This window comes from Pezoporus occidentalis, unplaced genomic scaffold (genome assembly GCF_034315485.1).
Source record: "Pezoporus occidentalis ecotype Australia unplaced genomic scaffold, CSIRO_AGI_Poc_V1 ctg280, whole genome shotgun sequence".
In the NCBI taxonomy this organism is placed as follows: Eukaryota; Metazoa; Chordata; class Aves; order Psittaciformes; family Psittacidae; genus Pezoporus; species Pezoporus occidentalis.
The window spans coordinates 843,955-864,384 of record NW_026914719.1 but is presented as its reverse complement, the minus strand read 5'-3'; the positions used below and the strand labels follow the sequence as shown (position 1 = coordinate 864,384).

At 50.8% G+C, this 20,430-nt stretch overlaps 1 protein-coding gene across 6 annotated transcripts; it reads right to left on the bottom strand.

Moving 5' to 3' along the window:
- Positions 1 to 358: 358 nt before the first annotated feature.
- KCNA2 (potassium voltage-gated channel subfamily A member 2) lies at positions 359 to 11,039 on the bottom strand. 6 transcript variants are annotated; one of them, XM_062625667.1, is made up of 3 exons: positions 9,736 to 10,101; positions 8,568 to 8,956; positions 359 to 7,818 (listed from the first exon to the last, which is right to left on the bottom strand). In XM_062625667.1, the coding sequence occupies exon 3, from the start codon at positions 7,735 to 7,737 to the stop codon at positions 6,238 to 6,240; it is 1,500 nt and encodes a 499-aa protein (XP_062481651.1). In that variant the 5' UTR covers positions 7,738 to 7,818; positions 8,568 to 8,956; positions 9,736 to 10,101; the 3' UTR covers positions 359 to 6,237. The 6 variants fall into 6 exon arrangements, with proteins under 6 accessions (XP_062481651.1, XP_062481646.1, XP_062481650.1 ...); XM_062625662.1 differs by having other exon boundaries at positions 359 to 7,928; positions 9,736 to 10,100; XM_062625666.1 differs by having other exon boundaries at positions 359 to 7,925; positions 9,736 to 10,100.
- Positions 11,040 to 20,430: the final 9,391 nt, after the last annotated feature.

The window sequence follows — 20,430 nt, the reverse complement described above, 5'->3', positions numbered from 1 at the left end:
TCATGATCAATACCTAAGTTGGTGGAGAATGATGGGGAACGTGGGCTTGATCCTGGCTCCAGCCTCTTCCCCTCCACCTGCATTGCTGCTGGATCCCATACACTCCATGCAGTGATTCCATCCTTGCTGGTGCCCATCACCAAGATCCATCAGCTCCTCACAGGGGTTTTCCCCTTCCAGCATTCCCTGTGGACTGGCTGATGATGGAGCACCAACTGATTTTTCCCCTCTTCAGGCTGTTTCTTTTCTGACAGAAGGTTTAGACGTGCAGAAAAAAAACACCCAGACTAGCAAAAATCTGGCTGTTTCTCTTTCCCCTTCCCGTCCTCCTCCCCAGAACCGATACCCAAATCACTCCTCAATAATATACATATTTATTTCCTCTTAATTAGTGCCGATATTTACAAAAATCGTGATACTCTGTGAAGAATAAATTATATACACTCATGAGAAACCAGACAGCAAATGCTCAGTTGGGCTATGTATGTACACAGATCTGTATACCTATATACAATGGTCAGCCTTATTGACTCGGGTGCCTCTCACCCTGTTATCCACCCGACCCCCAGACACCCCCACGCTGTCAATAAGAGCAGTAATGTCTATACACACTGTGCAATTCAGATACAGCTGGTGTCTAAAGTTTTTGTCTAGCAAACGCATGGTTAAATGACTTGAAATAATTCCCACGAGTCCTTCTTTAACAGTTTATAGGCCTCTCTCCATTCCTGGTCCCATTTCTCTTGTAACCATGGAAACAAAAGGTTCAGCTCCAGCATCCTTAGGATGAGTCCTTCTTGGATTTCCTCTTGCTATCGATTCACTCAAATTAGGCACCGCGTACAGGGTTGATCCAATACCCATTTTTATCCCTTGTGCTTCGGTGGATGACATTGGAGGACAAGAGTGAAGTCTCAAGCAATGAGGGAGCAAGTGCAAAAGGGTAATTTACAGTCTTAGAGGCAGCAGAAGATTGAAAATAAAAGTCAAAATCAAAGAAACAAACCCCAAAATACCAATCCCAACCTCAGGACAACCAGGCAGGGCTGGGGAGGAGATAGAGTCCCCATGAGGGTCCATGTGTATGGACCTTGTGTGGTTACATGATGTCCAGCAGCTCCTACGAGCCAAACCATCCCTCTTCTGAAGAAAAAAACATGGATAAGGGATTTATCTCTCAACACACACAACTGGGCTGGGGGATCTTGTCCCCAGGTAAAAATGAGTGCTGTGCTCTCAGGGGTGATTTACAATGCTGGAGGCTGGTTCCTCTCCCCCGTGATGGATGCAGCAGGGTCAGAGCACCCATTTCAGAGAAGGGGGCATGAAATTTGAGCAGCCAAATGCAGTAACCTCATGGCGAGACCAAGGCTGGAGAAGGGCAGTGCTTCGGCCAGGGGCAGAACAGTGGCTGGTGCATGGGGGCAACCATTGTTCCCACTCAGGACCCCTGGCAGGGGACAGCACCTGGTCCCCAGTCAAAGGGACCAAGGGATGAGCTCAGTGTGAAGGAGGTCAAATGCTGCCAGGGGTGCAGGGACAGAGCCATAGCCTTATTTTGGGTGCAAAACAAAATAGTTTGGGTCTGACCTCTTCTTTCCTCACCCCTCAGCCCCTTTCACCCTAGCAGCATGCTGACCAGCTCCCACTGACTGAAGAAACCCTTGGGACACCCCCATGGATGCAGATCTTGAAATAAACCCACTCCAGTTTCAAAACAGGGAGTTGCCACCACCCTGGGACCAAAAGCCGGCATGGTTCAAGGGACTTAAAATACAAACACTACAGAAATAAACCCTGAAAACCCAGAGCAGAGCGGCGCTGGAATTCAGCTAAACCCCATCAACTTCTGCTTGGCTTTCCCTGCACATCACAGAAACAGTCACGACAGGCCCAAGCTGGGGATTCAGGATCAAGAGCAGAGATGCTGCAGAAGATGCCGGTCTGCAGAGGGATGCACGGAGCCAATGCCACCAGTTCTCAGGATGCTCCACTTCCGAGGCCAGATCCAGATCTCCTTTGCTTGGGGCCGTCCCTAGGTGTATTGCCAGCTCTGGTAAAGACTTTGGTAGCAATTTCAAGGGCTGACCCAGCAATTATCTGATAACAAAGCAAGTCCCTTCCTGAAATACCTCCTCCTCCTCTCTCTTTTGCTCTCCTTCTGTGTATTTATGCACAAATATGCCCATATTTATACACCCACGTGCTACGCTCTCATAACAACAATCTAGAGATTCTTTGCTTCCTATAGCTCAGTGTTCAGATCTGCAGGACTTTGACACAGAACATCACTGCAGAGATCAGGTTTCCCCATAAAACACATTGGCCCATATAGGCAATTTTCCCCTAATCACTTGGTGGTGTCCATCTGGTAGATGAGCCTCAGCCCATTGCCCTTAGCAGAGATTTGGGACATATTAAAGGGCTGATGGGTTGCTTGCAGGCTTGGGCACGTGCTTGGGTGTTAGAAGGCAACCTGCACTATTATCACCATTTTCCATCTCTCCAAAACCATGCCACAAAAGATAAAGCTAAAATACAGGGTCTTCTCCTCTGGGTGCCAAGCCAGGAGCACCTCCACAGACCAGAGGGATCCTCTCCTCCATCTCACCCCTGGAGAGAGGCAAATATCTCCATGGGAGGAGGAAAGGAACCAGACACCTACGTTAAGTGGCCTGATGCAATCTAACACAGATGGTGGGACCCTCGCCTTCCCCAGTCCTTAATTTAGCATCCTCAGGCTGAGCTGCTCTGCAGCACATTTTTGCACCCTTTCAGAGTCAAGGGGAGTTTTGGAGGCTCAGCATCTCTGCAGAAACAGTCCCAGAATCTCCCAAACCAAATTCCTAAGGAAAAAATAAATAAAAGAGAAAAAGAAAACCCACAGCCTCCTGAGAAACTGTTTCAAGATCACATCAGTGAGTCAGAAGCAAAGCTAGAAATAGCACTAGAGCTCCGACCTGCAGGCACAAATCCCATTAAAAGCTATAGGGAAACCATTTGTCTGTGCAGGAGAGAGACTGGACCCCTCTGCTTCGTGAAGCCTCGTGGATTGCCTCCAGCCACAGCCTCCATGGACCTTTCTTGCCCCAAACCAAACATCCGAGCACTTGTCCGGGTGTCTTCCTGTTTCCCCAAGGACAGACCAGCAATGTTCTCCCACCAGGGCTCATTTTCCCCAGGAACATCTGCCTGGGCCTATGCAGGAGGTGCAGGATCCATCCTAAGGAAGGGGCTGCCCACGCTCCTGTTCCAGGAGGAACGTGGCTTCTCGCTCTTTGGGCCCGTTCATCCCTGCAATGCGGCTCTGGGGATTCCCAAAGCAGCCAGGACCTCCCAGCTTGGTGAGTGGGTTGGATGTGCCCCATCCTGCTCACACACCCACTTTCCTTCCTGCCCAGCCTGGGAAAGCCCACATGGACACCATAACCGAACCAACGCCTCCTCAAAACCCCATCATCTTCCTCCTTACTGAACCACAACAGCTCCCCCCAAATCACCCAAAGCCTAAGGCATTAAACAACCCATGCAAAGTCCCATTGAGTGTCAGCAGCCTCCCAAAAACCCTGCAGCAACCAGCCCTTGGCCTTGATGCTTTCCCACACCCCAGGGATGGGATCACCCGGTGCTAAGAGCACCCAAGGGTGGGAAGGCAGAATCCTGATGCATCAGGCAGCTTCCCTGTGCAAAATCATATCCCTATGGTCCCACCACGAGCTGAATCAATGGAGGCTGGCCTGCTGCCCTGGGAATTGTGCCTGAGGCAGCGACTCATGCCAGCCCCATCCCATTTGGTGAGCTTCAGGAGCAGAGATTTATTGCTTTTGGTTGCATTGTTTCTTTTTGTGTTTTAAGGTGTTAACAGGCTTCAGAGACTCCCATTTCTGAGGTGCAGCAGTGAAGAGGGAGGAGAGGGATCCTAATGTAACGAGATGTAATTAAAGACAGGCTGAGGGTCCCATGCTGCGTGGTGCTGAGCACCTTTGAGACCCAACACGCTGATGCTGCTGGTCCTCTGCACCAAGCAGAAGCCAGGACTCTCATGCACTAAGTGGACACTTGGTATTAATTATAGCCTGGTGTGAATCAATCGATCAATCAAATAAAAATGAGGAGTGATTCCACCTGCCCAAGTGGAGCCACATCAGCACAAGGGATGGATCCAGCCCCCGAGCAGCATTTGGAGCCATTGCTGTAGAATACACTAGCACCGTTTGGTTTATTGTTATTAACATGGGTTTCCTCTCTGAGCTCAGGATGGGGCTGATTGAAACTCCCTCTGCACGCTTTCCCTGCGCCCGTACTTCACAGCACTACAGCCCTGACCATGACCCAGTTCAGCACAAATTCACCCCAACTCAACAGGCTGCTAAACCCCATCCCATGCCCCTTGAGGAAGGCTTTGCTTGACCATGACCTTGGATGTGGTCTGCATCCCTCTCTCCTGACGTGGCAGAAGAACAGGGCACACATCCCTGGGGGTTGTCAGCAGTGGGGGGAAACACAAGGAAGGGCAGACAGGGATGGGGAAAGCAGATGAGATCTTCCTGGACAAACACCTTCCACCTACTCCAAGGAACACCAGGATGAAGAAGAAGCAGAGACAGCCTCAGGGTCTCTGCACCTTGACTCACCCCTCCTAAAAACCCTGGAAGAAGGCAAAGCAGAGGCTCAGAGGTACCAGCTTAGATCCAGCCCACCCTTAGCACGTGCCCTCTCCACCATAAAGGAATAAAACACCAGCCCTGAGGTTCTACATGATTGCAAAGGAATTTTCCAGCCCAAAACACACCCTGCCCATGGGTGCCATGGGGCAGGTCATCCTGCTCCCAGCCCATGTCCCACCATCCCTGAACTGGGAAGGTCCCAATGCTCCAAGCACTCACATTTGCTGAGGATTTGGCCCTATAGTCACTCTCTAAATATCTATACACACACACACACTGATTATATGGGGAAAGGCTGAAAACTGCTGACCAAACAAGTCAGGAAAGCCAGTACCTGCTTTTCCACCTGCTCCTCGTGCCCTCTCTGATCCACTGTGGGTTTCTGCTCCTGACACCAAGATTAACGACTAATTATGTGCCCTATAATGAGTGCAGGTGTTTAACTTTCAGCTCACCTTCCCTCTCTTGCGTTAGTTGGCCCTTGTGTCTGGCTGCTCAGACACTCAGGCTTTGCCTTGTTATCTATCAAACTGTTGTCAGCACATGCCTTCCCCATCCAGGTTTTAAATCTAATGGAGAGTTTTTAACTCCCATGAATCTCCTTCGAGCCACCGGAGAATCTATAAACACTATAAACATGAATACTGTATAGTCTACTAAGAAAATAGATATTTGTGTGTGTATTAAATATTCAGATTCATGCAACGAATATCCATGCAGCTGTACTGTATTACTGGTTAGATTTCACTGCAGTATAAATATGTTATAGGCCACAGCATAGTTGCTCCTGTTTTTATATATATAGATATCAAAAAAAAGATGCTTTTTCCAACTCATTTTCAATGTGTCAGTGGAGGTGTCTTTGGTGATCCTGGAAATACTGGTGATGGAAGTGGCATCTAAAGAGGTTAATTCAATCCAAGCGCTTGATTTATTTACTCGTCCCTCCCGATGCCTGGCATAGAAAATGTAAGACTTAATAAATAATGTGCCTTCATACTAATTATCCCTCCCCTGGGCCTCACACTGGCATACTGCAGTGGCTCCAACTATTGCAGCATGCAGCATTCTCAGTTATGAAACACGAGCCTGGGTGATGAGTTCGCACTTGGCATTCCCAGGGCGGAAACCTGAGCCTTCCAGCAATTCGGACACACGACTGCATCTTCTCTTCATTAAGCTCTGCCTGACCTTTCCCAGCCGTTCCCCATGCCTGGAAGCTGGCTCTTACCCAGCTGCATGGGACAGGGAGCGGCGTTCATGGTACCCCGGGATGGTCTGGAGTTTCCCCCCCACATGCCCATCCCATTGCTCAACCACTCCGTATCTTTGGAAACCCACCTGGGATGGGAGAAGGGAAACAAAATGGTTTGTTTTTGGGGTTGTGTTTTTGCACGAACGCTTATTGGGTGTGGAAATCAAAGGTTAAAAGTCACTTACACAGCTATTGCTTCCCATGCAGAACCAAATATACACCGTAGAAAATACTGTAGTAACTACAATGCAGAGCAGCACTCAATATCTGCAATTGTTCCACTTCAGCTTTAAATAGGTTACTAGATTTTAGCCACTAGACATCGGTTAGCATTTTGGTGATATTCACATAGTTTGTGTTAGCTAGGGTGCAATTGGCTGTCTTCAAGTTCTCCTCCCTAAAATCCTCATTGCTATTATTTACGCCTTCCTGAATCTCCATATAATCAGACTTACTAATAGTAGAGGCACTTCTGCTTTTCTTTAGGTCAGGGGAAGAGGGGATCTTTGGGCAGCTGGTTACTTGCAAATATTGAGCCTGCTCCTCTCCCTCCGTCTCCCGGTGGTAGAAGTAATTGAAGTTAGACACTATGACGGGCACTGGTAAGGCAATCGTTAATACGCCAGCGATGGCACACAAGGAACCCACTATTTTCCCCCCGATGGTCGTGGGGACCATGTCTCCGTAGCCAACAGTCGTCATGGAAACCACAGCCCACCAGAAGGCATCGGGGATGCTCGGGAACTGGGACTCGCTCTCGTCGGCCTCGGCAAAGTAGACGGCGCTGGAGAAGAGGATGACGCCAATGAAGAGGAAAAATATCAAGAGGCCCAGCTCCCGCATGCTGGCCTTGAGAGTCTGCCCCAGGATCTGCAGCCCCTTGGAGTGCCGGGAGAGTTTGAAGATCCTGAAGACCCGCACCAAGCGGATGACTCGAAGGATGGCCAAGGACATGGCCTGCTGGCCTTGCTGACCATCCTCCGGCTTCTCGGCCATCTCTGTCCCTAAGGTGATGAAATAGGGAATGATGGCTACGATGTCTATAATGTTCATGATGTTGGTAAAAAACCCAGCCTTGCTGGGGCAGGCGAAAAACCTCACCAAGAACTCAAAGGAGAACCAGATGATGCAAAGTGTCTCCACGATGAAGAAGGGGTCTGTGAAAGAGGTGGACTGCTGGTACCCCATGCTGCTGTTGGAGTAGGGGGGATGGCTCAGCCCGCTGCCGTGCATGTCTTCGTTCTCATCCCGAAAAATGGGCAATGTTTCCAGGCAAAAGCTGACAATGGAGATTAAAATCACCATGACGGAGACAATCGCTATAATCCTGGCAGGGCCTGAGCTCTCGGGGTACTCAAAGAGCAACCACACTTGTCTCTGAAACTCATTCTCAGGCAACGGCCTTTCCTCTTCTTTGATGTAACCTTCATCCTCCCGAAACATCTCCATTGCTTCTTCCCCCAGTTCATAGAAACGAATCTCTTCTGAGAAGATATCTAAGGGCACGTTAACTGGCCTCCGCAACCTCCCACCAGACTGGTAATAGTACAAGATGGCATCGAAGCTGGGTCTGTTCCGGTCAAAGAAGTACTCATTCCGGAGCGGGTCGAAATATCTCATTCTCTTTTTAGGATCCCCTAGTAAGGTCTCTGGAAACTGGGCTAATGTCTTGAGCTGTGTCTCAAAGCGCAGCCCTGAGATATTAATGACCACCCTCTCGCAGCATTCATGGTCGGTCTCAGGGTTATACGTGTCCTGCGGGTGACCGGGAAGAGCTGCAGCTTCATCTGCAGGATCTCCAGTAGCAACTGTCATATTGGGGTTTAAAAGAAATCCTTATGCTAAACACTTCCCAGTGCCCGGTGGTGGGATCGGGTTCAGGGCAGGGCTACTATCCTGCGGAAGGACAGGTACGTAGGTTTGGAAGTGTCTCATGAAAAGGCGAAGGGATGAGAGAACAAAACAAGAGAGAAAATAAAAAAGAAAAGGAAAGAAAATTGCCCCTGCTGAGAAAGAGAGAGATGAGATAAAGTTGGGGGGAGGACAGCAGCTCTCTTCATTAGCACGTCTATCCCCTTCCTTGCAGGGGGTGTAAGTTGCTTTCTTTGAGACAGAGTTCAAAAACTCCTGTCTCAACCCATTAGGTGGAAGAGAGGAAACACCTGAGGAGCTGTCACCTATTCAAACCCAGTGTGGAAAACCTGGCATTGGCAAACCAGGACTAAGAATAAAAAATCCACTTAAAAAATAAAGAAAAGAGGGGGAAGGGAAGAGCAAAGAAGGGAGAAAAATAACCCCATCCAGCCCTAAAGTGGTGAGGGGACCCCGCGGGGTGCCAGGTAGAGGCAAACCAGGCTCAGCTCATTGCTCATTCCCACGCATGCAGCTAAGGGTTAACATTTAACCGTGCAGTCTCAGGCAATCTGCCCCTCTAGGAAACCTCTAGCTCCGGGTTTAAGTTCGACACCTTCCCAATCCTCTTGCCATAAATCGAGGCGACATGCTGCCCTCCCTGCCTGCAGCCAACCGGGCAAGCTCCGCGGCTGCCCCGTGGACCACTGCAGGCCCCCTCCTCAACCGCTGGTGTCCCGGCTCCTGTCATCCTCTGCAAACCACCATGGCACACAGAAAACAAATCACATTACCTGGAGAAGCCAAATCTTAGTGTCTCTTTAGTAACACCGATTATCTGACCCTGGGGAAATCCTAGAGAGAAATACAGGCTTCCAAGATCCCCATAATTTCCTCTCTCTTCAAAGTTAAAAATAATGGTGAGTCATCGTAGAAAAAAGGAGAAGGGACATAAAAGGGGTTAGATTCCCAGATGGTGGAAGTCAGGTCTTGTAATGGTTTGGACTGGAGAGGGAGAGAAAAGAGAGAGAGAGACAGAGAGACAGAGTCTTCTCGGTAGCTGTTGCAGATCCGCACTTCAGGGCAGATGAGCGTCTGTCTGATGCCTCCGGTACGACGGTAAGAAGATGCTAAGCTCAGCAAACCCCGATGTCCCCAGTGTCCTCGGGAGGTGTGGCATCGCCTGGAAAAAACACCGAGAAGGTAACGAGCTGCTGGGGGCTTGAAAGGAGCATCTGCAAAGCCCTGGCTCCTCCAGGCATCCCGCTGCCTGGCCAACCCGCACTGCAACACGAGAGGAGGGCGAGAGCGCGCTAGCGGCAAGGCGGAAAAAACCAAAGCCCTGTCTCCCTGCGCTCGCCCTCAGCGCCGCGGCGTGCAGCGGGGCCGGGCTGCCCCTGGAAACCGGTGCCAGGCAGAGGAGGGGGGGGGTAACGACGCAGCCCCCATCCCTTCAAAGCCCCGGTGTGTTCCCACCATCACCAGGCACCCAGGAGTCGGTGGTACCCACTGGGCGCAGCTCCCACGCCATTGCGTCGCGTTCCTGGGTGATTCAGGAGGCTCCGGCTTCATCCGCAGCACTGAACCCTCCACCGATCCCTGTGTGTCCTCACCGAAGCCACCTGCCCCCCCAGATGCCTCCAATGAGCCCTGAGCATCGTGGGCCTGACCGTGGTACCCACACAACCTGCATCCCCATCCTCCCCAAAGCCAAACCCCCAATTTGAACCACCCCGTGGGGATTCGACTCCAAGAATTTCTCATGGGGATGTTGAGGCTCCGGTCGCCGGTGGGTGCCGGGTCATCTCCATCCCTGCTCCTAAGGAGCACCCATTCCCACAGCCCTGCGTTGCCTTACACCGTGGAGATGCTCAACCCAGAGAGGTCCAATCAATCTCTCATTTTTCTCCTTGATTCTTTTTTTCCCTCCCAAAATAAAAATAAACCAAAAAATCCTCTAACCTCCCTTCTTCAGCTCCAACTCGACTTGTCTACTTTGAGCCAGGATTACAGAACCGGGTAGGGGAGGCAGGTGGAAAATAACCCCGTGGTCCCAACCTCCTCGGCAAAGATTTCAGCCGTCTCCAGGCCATTTATGCCTGTTGGATCCTCTCTTCATCACCCGAGGTGCAGATACTGTCGCAGATCCCTCTTTCCTTGGAAATTTCCCTTTTCCGTGCAACCCTCCTCTCCCTTCTCCTTATGCACTAGAAAAAATAGTACAACCCTGACAAGGCTTGCAGCATCCAACCGCTTCGTTTAACCCTTTTCTGCCAGGCCCACAGCACAGGAGGCTGCATTTGTCCCAGTTTTTCTCCTTTTCCTGCATTTTCTCCCCACCACTTGCTCCCCCAGCCACTTACTCAGGAGTTCAGCTGGATTTGACCTTCCCTGGCTCCTCTGAGCATCACAGTAAAGCACCACAAACCCCATCTTTCTGCTGCTGCATCTCTGGCAGCCACAAACCCCCATTTCACCCCAAATCAACCCACCTTCAATTATTTTTTTGCTCAAAGCAGTTTTTCCTCCTGCCCATACGCTCTCTTCTCCCCTTTCCCCCTTCCCAAAACACCACAGCTTTGTTTAACAGCACAGAGATTTACTTTTCTTTTTAACATGTTGAGTTTTATTTGCCATGAGGTCCAGGCTCCTTCCTTCCCAGTCCAAATCCAAGCGGGGATGCTCGGTGCTTATCGGAGACAGTTATGGCATCATCTGTGTTGACATCACATATCCCAGCACTCAGTTCCCCCTACTTTCTCCCCATTACATGCTTTCTGGCAACCACACCCCCCTCTCCCCCAGGCATCTTTGGGGTTAATTCATGCAAATTTGGGTTTTGGGAGGGGAGGGCATGGAGGAGGTGAAGATTTGCCCTAAGACCCTCGGTTTCCCCCCTGCCTGCACAGAGCACTGCCGGCAGGAGCCGTGCCTGCAATTGGGGGGGGGGGGGAGATTTCGGGTGGCACCTCGAGGACAAGGTCATGTTTGTGACTCAACCACGACCCCCTCCATTTGCACAGTTTATGGCCGGGCTGTATTAAAGCAGGGCAGGAAGGGGAAAGGGTGGAAGGAGAGGGGGGAGAAGAGAAAAAGGCACCAACTTACAATTGGCTCTGCAGTCAGGCATGCGGCGAATGCACAAGCAGCCGCTCCGCTCTGCGCCGCTGCTGGCACCTCTCACCTACGGCCCCCAGACTCCAGGAGTCAACCCCCAAAGGCAGAAGAGCTTCTCCATGAATATTCATAAGATTAATATGAGCGTCTTCCCCCCCGTCCTCCCCTCGCCTCCCTCCTCCCAAGCAAGAGACCTAGATTTCAACCACTGGGAAATAATCATATCCCTGGATACGTGACGCTGCTTTACTGATCCATACCATATTCTTGGTAATAGCCTGGATCTGCTCGGGGAGATCTGGGGGATGGAGAACCACCAGCTCCATGCAGCTTTGGGGAAGGAGATGGGGTAGGTTTGGGTTCACAGGGACCACACTGCTCTGCTCTTGGCTGGGGTGCAGATGTAAAGAGCAATATTTTTCTATCACTTTGCATTTACCAACCTCCCTTCCTAAGGAGGAATCTCCCACCCCCAAGGAAGAAGATGGCCAAGCTCCTACAGACTTAGCATATCCAATCTATGGATCAAACCCTGTTAGGGCACAAGGGAGATACATCTGCTTGGATACCTCTGCCATTTCCCCATGGCCCTACGAAGAGCATCAGGGCAGCAACAAGTCCTGCAAGGTGCCTGGCACCCAGCAAACACGATCGATGTTCCAGTGATTGCCTCCATTCCAGAGTAATGGAAAATAGCTCTATTCTCATCTGCAGTGGTCGAGGAGCTCCTGGTGTCAATGGCAATTGCCCCAGGGATGACAACCCAAGACGAGATAGGAGGACAGGGACCACACTAAATACCCAAGAAAATCAGTTCTAAGTCTAATTCCCAGCCATCCATGGGGATGTGGGGACCTGGTAGGGCTAACCCATGTTATATTAGCTTCACAAGGTGCCAGGAGCAGCGGGTGGCACAGAAACAGAGTGGGATCAGCCCTGGGGGTGAGGGGGGTGCTCCTCCCAGCACCCCTCTTCATCCTGGAACAAAACTCTATTTCCCCAAGCCCCAGCCACATCCCAACATTGAACATGAATTCCTATCCCTATGGCAAAATCAGGAACCCTTCCCTCCCTGCTGCAAAGAGCCCTTGCACGCATGGGTTTCCTGTGTGCAGCCAGCGGGACAGGAGGCTCCGGATAAGGGTGTTCAATGTCATCTGCAGGGTTTTAGCCTTTCCTAAGGGCAGATCTGCCATAGAAGGGGAGGTTGAATCCAGAAAACGATTTGCCCCGTGCTGATCCTTACTCAATGTGCAGAAACTGAGGCTGGGCAGAGAACAGCTCAAGTGCAACGGGGTTTCTAAGTTGTTATTCCTGCTGCCGCCTTGGGAAGGTTCTGCAAAACCAGGGATTCTTTTACACCCAGACAGCAGCAGCTCCTCACAAAGAGGCCGAATCCCGTCTCCAGCAAATCAGGGGAATTTCCCTGAATTGAGTGACGTTCCCCTGCTTTACTATCCTAATTGTGGAGCTATTCATACAGTCTGTGTGTCTGCACTCGCCTCCCTCAGCCACGCTGACAGCTCCAGACGTAACCCAGGCTTTCAGAGAACTAGACAAGCTGATGCGCTGCACCCACTTGTCTGTTTTACATGGATTTAACCAGCCAACGTCTCTGCATCAGCATTATAAGAGAAAAGAAAGTCTCTTCTGTATTATTTCTCTTATCTAAATGGACTTTATAGTCACCCAAACTGGAAACCTTACCCCATTTGTGTGCGTGGCCCTGAGCAAGTCACTTAGCACAAGGATGTGGGGTAGGGGAACCTCAACCCATCCCACTCCTACCAGTTTGATGCCAGAGAGGGACCTCAGACAAGGGCCTGTAGGGACAGGCCAAGAGGAATGGTTTTAACCTGCCTGAGGGGAGACTGAGCTGAGCTTTTAGGCAGAAGCTCTTCCCTGTGAGGGTGCTGAGGCGCTGGCACAGGGTGCCCAGAGAAGCTGTGGCTGCCCCATCCCTGGCAGTGTTCAAGGCCAGGTTGGACACAGGGGCTTGGAGCAAGCTGCTCTATGGAAGGGGTCCCTGCCCGTGGCAGGGGTTGGAGCTGGAGGAGCTTTAAGGTCCCTTCCAACACAAACCAGGCTGCGGTTTTGTGCTTAAATTGTGCTGCTCTGGGTTGTGATGGCGGGCTGTGAGGAGCTGGGAGGGCTCCTGATCCTTCAGAAAGAACATCACAGCCAAAGGGAAAACAGCAAATATCCCTGTCTGCAAAGTTAACATGAAGTTCTCCCTTTGCATTTCTCCAAGGTGTTTTTCACAATAAAGGATGTGATTGGTTTAAAAACACCTCCTCTGGGGACCAGTCTGAATTCTCATTTGGTTGACACCACCGAGTTCCAACACCTTTGCCTCCAGCAATGCTCCCCCAGCCTGGACAGCCCGTCTGGTGAGGAGCTGGGCACTCTCCATTGGAAACAGAAGCCATTTAGCTCAGAACACAGTAAAGAACTTCAGTTCCTGAGGGCTCAGTGAGGTGACTGTGAATATTTCATGCCAGGCTGCTGCTCGCTCCAGGGTTGCTAATGGACCTGCTGCCGTGCTGGCGCGGGGCGAGCATCGGTCCTACGGGGCTGCTTCCACTCGGGCTGCTCCGGTTAAGAGGCTCTCAAAGCTGCTTTGTTTCACTTGCACAAACCAAAAGGACAGGACAAGCCAAATTAAGAAACAGATAAATCAATAGCCTCCTGCCAGCCAGGCACGGGTGCTTTCAGCTCTGCAAGGAAGCTCACCAGCACTCCAGCCTGCACACCACCCATGGATGAAGTCCCGCCATCCTTTCCAAGGGCTGGGCTTTATTTAAGGTGTCATCAGAGCTCCTGTGTCCCCACAGACTCACTGCAGACCATGTCCCAGCCGTGTCCCTGTGTCCTTCCATCCTGCTCCAAAGGGACCAGGAAAGTGGAGTTACTTCAGGGCTCCAAAAGTGCCTTGATCCAAGATGCCACCCAAATGACTTCTTTGCTGAGCAAGGGCTGATTGGGTGACCCCAAGAGAAAGGAGAGGCAATGGACATCGTGTTGACAACCTCTCTTGGGTCTGAACCAACCCATGCCAAATGGAGCAGACCTCCTCCTCCAGCTGTAGGGCGTGATGCTCACCAAAAGGCAGGGAAATAGGGCAAAAGTTGAAACTTTCTGTTGTTGAGCTTTAGGGAAGGGAAGACTAAGGAGAGACGGAAGAAACCTCCAGTGGAGATGGCCACATCTGTAAGTGGATTGCCTTTGCCTTGGGGGACCTCAGGGTACCCTCTACTCTGACACAACCCCTTTTAGCCATCAGTCTTGGAAGTGGCTCCCCATGCAGGTGATGACCAGGGCGATACCATCACCCATCACATCACAAATGGCACAAGCAGCCCCAGAGAGGTTAATTTTAGACCCTGTTGGTCTTAGCCCCATTGTCTGCTGGTGCTGGATGGCGGCCCAGAGCTGTTGAAGGTCAGATCTGAGCCATGGAGTGAGACTTTCCCATCAGCCCAGACCTTCATCCCTCCCCAGGGTGCAGAAGGACTGCAAATAAGCCAGGGGAAGAAGTGGTTTGAGGATGATTTGCTGCTTCTTTCTCCCACATGGAGATGCTGCAAGGAGGAGATGCAGCCAGTGGGGAAGCTCTGGCTGTGGAAGCACCATCCCCACGGGCACGATGGCACCATGGGCACTGTGGCAGCTTCAGCCACGAGATGGCACTGCATGGCATGGCACAGAGTGCCATCACGCCCTGGACTGGGCCAAGTTATGGGGCATGCCAGCCCCATGGCCATGCTGGATTGTGAGCCAGGCCAAGCCATGGGTCTTGCCAAACCATGACCTGTGCCAGATTGTGAACTGGGCCAAACCATGAGATGGGCCAAACCATGACCTGGGCCAGATTGTGAGCCAGGCCAAATCATCAGCTGTGCCAAAATGGGCCAGACCAGGTCATGAGCTGTGCCAAATCATGGATCTTGCCAGATTCAAACCATGCCAAACTGCGCTGTGCCAGCCCACTCTGACTTGGTCCCCAGCCTTGCCATAAGCCCCCAGCTGCCCTCACCCTCATGTCCCTGCTGCCCATTCCCTGCAGGGTCTCTCCTTGGAAGGTCTGTGCCATGGTAGAAGATTCCTCGAAGAAAACCCCAAGGTTTTTTGCACTTTCCCAAAGGGTTTTGAGGAAATTCATCACTTTATGGCCACTCTCCAGCTGTGGGATTGGCTGGAAATGCCCCATTGTGGTGACACTGACCCAGCCCCACAAGTGTGTCCCAGCAGCTCTGGGCTCCCTGTTCTTACTGATGATGTGGGCAGGTGGCAGCCACAGGGCTGCAGGTGACACGGAGAAGACACAAGGTGACATGGCCAAGGCTACTCGGGCAGGCGGTGTCAGAGCCCCATCTACTCCCCCCGGGACCAAGGTGTGCTCAGACCACAGCCCCCTCCCCTCGATCCATGGGGAATGCCACTGCCTCACAGCATCCTCTTCCCATCATTTCTCTGCCGTATTTACTATTTCTTCATCTCCCACCCCCTCTTTTTTGGGAAGAGACAGACTTCCCCGTTTCCATGGAAACCCTCCCCCTCTCCCCTCACTTCTTCAAAGAGGTTTTCATCCGTTTCCTTCAAAAATAGCTATTTTTAGCCCTGGCTTCCCCTTCTCCCCCTCCCCACCCTCCGCTCCCAGCTCACGCTTTCCCAGACAAGCAGCACCCACTGGGGCTATCGCTGCTGCTGAGCACCCATGGGAGACACAGCAACATCCCTGTGCCTTGTGACTTGGCCAGGGCAAGAGCAGCTTCAGTCCTTGCTCAGGTCCGTGGTCCAGATCCTGGTGGTTCCCTTAACTTCATAGAATTGGGTTGGAAGGGACCTTGAAGCTCCTCCAGCTCCAACCCCTGCCACAGGCAGGGACACCTTCCACTAGAGCAGCTTGCTCCAAGCCCTGGGGTTGTGGAAATGTTGCTGTATAAAGGAAATGCTTCTGCTCTGCAGGAAGGTCCTGAGAGCACCTGAAGTCCCCACCACTCTGCGGGCTGGGTCCTTGGGAACAGCATCCTCTGTGATTCCACAACCCCATGAAGCCAAGGGAATATCTCCCTCCCTGCAATCACAAAGGGGACAGAGCCCCAAGTAGCCCTGACCTGAAGCTCAGGAGCTCAGCCCACGTTGGCTCCTTTTTGGCCCCATGTGAGACAAACACAGGTTGCCCAAATGCAGCCCAGAAAGCCACAAACAGTGGAAACAGTGGTGGCCATCATGTGGGACAGGCAAGGAAAGCGTGCTCCCCCCTTTGCAAAGCTGAGCATCTGCCACCCGCATTGTGGTGTTTATTGGTGGCTGTCTTCATCCCATCTCGTTGCACTTTGACAATCAAGAGGCAGCTCGGATGCTAACTCCTGAAAGGAGATGAGCCTGCTCCCACCCTTCACAAACACAGGCAGGGCAAAAACCCTGCCTAAATCCTTAGTGTCAATGTGGGGAGATGCTGAAGCTGAAGCAATGGTAGAAGAAATTCAAGAGTATATCAATAAATTCAACACTAACAAATGGGCAGAACCAGGTGGTGATAAGTAAAGGAGATTTCCAGGGGGGGATGATAACATCAGCAGTCCCATGGTTAAATACACCAGCAGAGGGATAGCCAATGACTCTTGCAGGAGGATGCCATGCCTCACTGGTTGGAGTCATAGAACCATAGGCTGGTTTGGGTGGAAAAGGACCTTAAGATCATCTAATTCCAATCCCCTGCCATAGGCAGGAACACCTTCCACTAGATCAGCTTGCTCCAAGCCCCATCCAAACTGGCCTTGGACACTGCCAGGGATGGAATAAGAAGATCCTTTTGGATACCAACATCTGTTTGATAGATAGGAAGCAAAGATTTAATACAAGGCTTCCTTAGCAGAGCAAGGTTTGAGGAGAGAGGAAATAGCCCGTAGAAACCTGACTCTGAGCTGGAAGAGCTCCTCTACAGCACCCTGGAAAAGACACAGTTGGAAGAGCTGGATGCTCTGGCTTGGAAAGAAGAATATGACACAGGTCATTAAAATCCTGCATGGTGCTGAGGTGATTAATCAATATTTCTTCATAACTCAGGAAGGAAACAGCGCCCAGGGAGATTTCCAAGCAGCAGATTTCAAGGCAGAGAGTGAAGTATTTACTGCACATGCTGAAGCCACACTGTCCTCACATGGGGATGCCAAACATCAACCAAACTGACATCAGAAACCAGCCCTTCATCAGCCCAAATCCTCCAGACCCTTGTTCTAAGATGAAGTTATGCATCACAAAGCCAGGCAGTGCTCACTCCATGTGTAGCTCCAAACACCCAGCACTGTGTTACTGCTGCGCTGGCACTTACTTGCTGCTGTTTATAACCTCTGAGATGAAGCATGAAACATCCGTCCTGCTGCCACCCCATGGCTGGCCTATAGCCCCTCACCCTCTGCGCTCCCCTCAGCTCCTCCCTCCAAAAGTCAACAAGCTGGTAAATGAAATCCATCTTGGGGGAGATGAGCTGTTGGCACTGACCGTGTTCAGTCCCTCCGCAGCAATTTGGTGCAACGTCTTCTCCATCACCCCAGGTGTGGGCTGGAAACCCTGCAAAACCCATAGGGTGTGGGTGCGTGCCTCAAATCGAGGTTCACCCCTGGGTCTTGGTGATGGGTTGGGTATGGGAACATCCCCCTCCACTCGCCATGGAATGTGTCTCCTGCTGCTCTTCAAGCAAACCTAGGCGGCATGTGGCAGGTACAGCCCCTCGTCCTTCCTCCAGGTCCTGTCGGGGCTGATGGTGTTCATGCCACCATCTGCATCTCAAACCTTGCGACATCCTGTTTTTCGTGGGGTTTTAAGCACCTCCACAGTTAACCACAGTCAACCAAGACGTGCAGCTGGAGGCACCCCAACCCTGAGGGGACCTGATACAGAAATCAAGGTCATGGCAGACAGAAATGCACCAAGAGCTGCTAAAACCCCACTGCTGTGGCTCTGAGCCCCCCTGAACCAGAGAGGATCTCTCCTCCCACCCTAAACCTGCCCCTGCCACCACCAGCAACACCGCTTGCTCCCATCTAACACAGCCACTCTGGGATCATTTGGAAGTACTGGCGCTGAAGCTGATTTCACTCCTCATGGGCCACCCAGCACCCAGAGCATCCTCCCCAGCAGACCTGGTGCTCACAGCAAACGTAGAAACCAAAGAGAGACCAAACCCACACAAACCAGCCCCGGCGCTCAGCACTTGGGATAAGAGTCTGTGCTCCTGGCTCAAATCCCCCTTGCAGGAGCCCAGGCTATGGGACACAGAACAGCAGTGCTTGGATTTGCTGTTCAAGCCATCTGAGTGATCCAGATCCTGAACCAGATCCAGCCTTCCCCAGGCTCAGGCACCTCATCCCAAATCTCAGCTGGAGTTTGGGCTGACCCACGGCTCCACTCCATGGTCTCCAGCTGTTTTCCCCAAACCAGGAATGTGCATCTTGCTTTGTAAACTGAATCTGCAAATACCAGAAACAGGTGACTTAAAAGCAAAAGGAAGCAGAAAAGTCTCCAGTTTTCAGCTGGTTTTGGACATCCTCTCCTCAAAGGTTGTGGGAGTGCAGGAATGAGACCAGGCACAGCTCCTGCTGATTCAAATCCCTCTAAAATCCTGACCTTTCTCCCAGTCTCACTATTTTTAAGACAACCGGTAACCTTAAAAACAACCTTTGACATTATTTGGCCACATTCATTTCTGGGTGAAGCTCAAAGATGTGGTACAAGGTTTTCAAATGAGCTTTGAACCTTGTTCCACAAGATCGGGAGGAGCGGGTCCGCTCTGAAGCGGGCACCTCCGCTTGCACTTGCTTTGCCAAAGTGACTTTGCATTGCCAGTGACATCCCCTTTTCTGACACGACACCCACCTGTAAAGGAGTCAGTTTTACTCTAAAGAATGACAACAATTTCATCTTATTTCAACATGGGAAATGAGTTCATCCAGAGGATGCATCTCAACCCTCATCCTTGCACCATCCTTTGCACCCCCAACGTCTCCCCTCTACCCCGTTTCAGTTTCAAACACCACACGTTGTGTTTCAGCTGTTTTATTGAACTTTGCGTATGAAAGAACAGTTTCAAGTTTTAATGAAAAAAAAAAAGCAAAAAAGAATACATTAAAAAAATAAATTCAACATCAGGTAAAAAACCCACACAACCAAATAAAAAGAAATCACTTTTTTGACTGGTAGCTGAACACAAGGCCCACACCACAGTGGAGGTCACCAGGACAGTGGGATGCAGCAGCTTGTTTTAGCATCAGACTGGTGCCAGATGAACATGTTTAAACAACCGCAACACAGCAAACACTGGCAAAACCAGAGTTTAAAATGAGCTCAGGGTAACAAGACTGCACTTTACATCTCCAGTCCTAAATTGCATCATTTCTGTGGCACCTGTTAGCCAGGATTTAGCCTTCCCTAGTAGAGAAGGCTTTAGTATTTCAGGCTGATATCTTGAATTTCACAAGGCAACATTTCATTGCTCAAGTACACCCAACGTGTTTCAGTTGAAACAGTCATGGAACCAGTTCAGTGTTACCCACGTGAAGGAGGGGAAGCAAAGCCAAAATTATATCCAGCCACCTCAATCCCTGGAAGATCCCATGAAACTAAATTGCATAGTAAAGGATGGGAAAATAAGAAACATGAGCTGCTGCTCTGTTGGAGGTCAATGGTTGATGCAACGTCTCCCATTTGCAATGTGTTGGGGCCTCAGGTGATGAATTAAGATGCTAAATTCAGCTGTGGGAATGTCTGACCTTCAGCAGTGAAGGTGATTTTCCTGCCAGACCTGAATTACCAAGTCCCTTTCCAATATACTAATGGCAGCACAAGGGCAGCAAACACATCATTTGGCATTAAAACTGCCCCATTTCAAGCACTGTTTTCCTGGCTACATTTCCTCTTAATACCATTCACTTGCAAGTCCTGCTTTCCCAATGATCTGGCATTGCCAGACACATTGCCCTGCTCTGAAATCATCCTCAAGAATAGGAGTGACATTTAAAACACAGCATAGGTGGCCTGGCCTTGCAGTGGTCAGAGAGATGATGTATTATGCAAAACACCGGGAGATGACAGCAGCATCTCGGGCCATTCCATTAAAGATGCACTGATGATGGCATCTTGGGGAAAGCAAAAGGAAAAAGGGAAAAAGAAACATAATTTTGCTGTATTGGAGGTTGGTAGATGAAAAGATGGGGATTATCATAGAATCCAACTGGTTTGAGTTGGGAGGAACTTTACAGCTCCTCCAGCTCCAACCCCTGCCACCGGCAGGTACACCTTCCACTAGAGCAGCTTTGCTCCAAGCCCCTGTGTTCAACCTGGCCTTGAACACTGCCAGGGATGGGGCAGCCACAGCTTCTCTGGGCAACAGAGACGTGCACTTGAATTCAAACCCCCCTCAGAACACATCCACGTGTGTGCACTCATCAAACCTCCTGTGTGCTCAATATATAATATATATTATATATTATAATATATAATCAAAATATATTATTTTGCAGGTTTTTTGCCAGCACC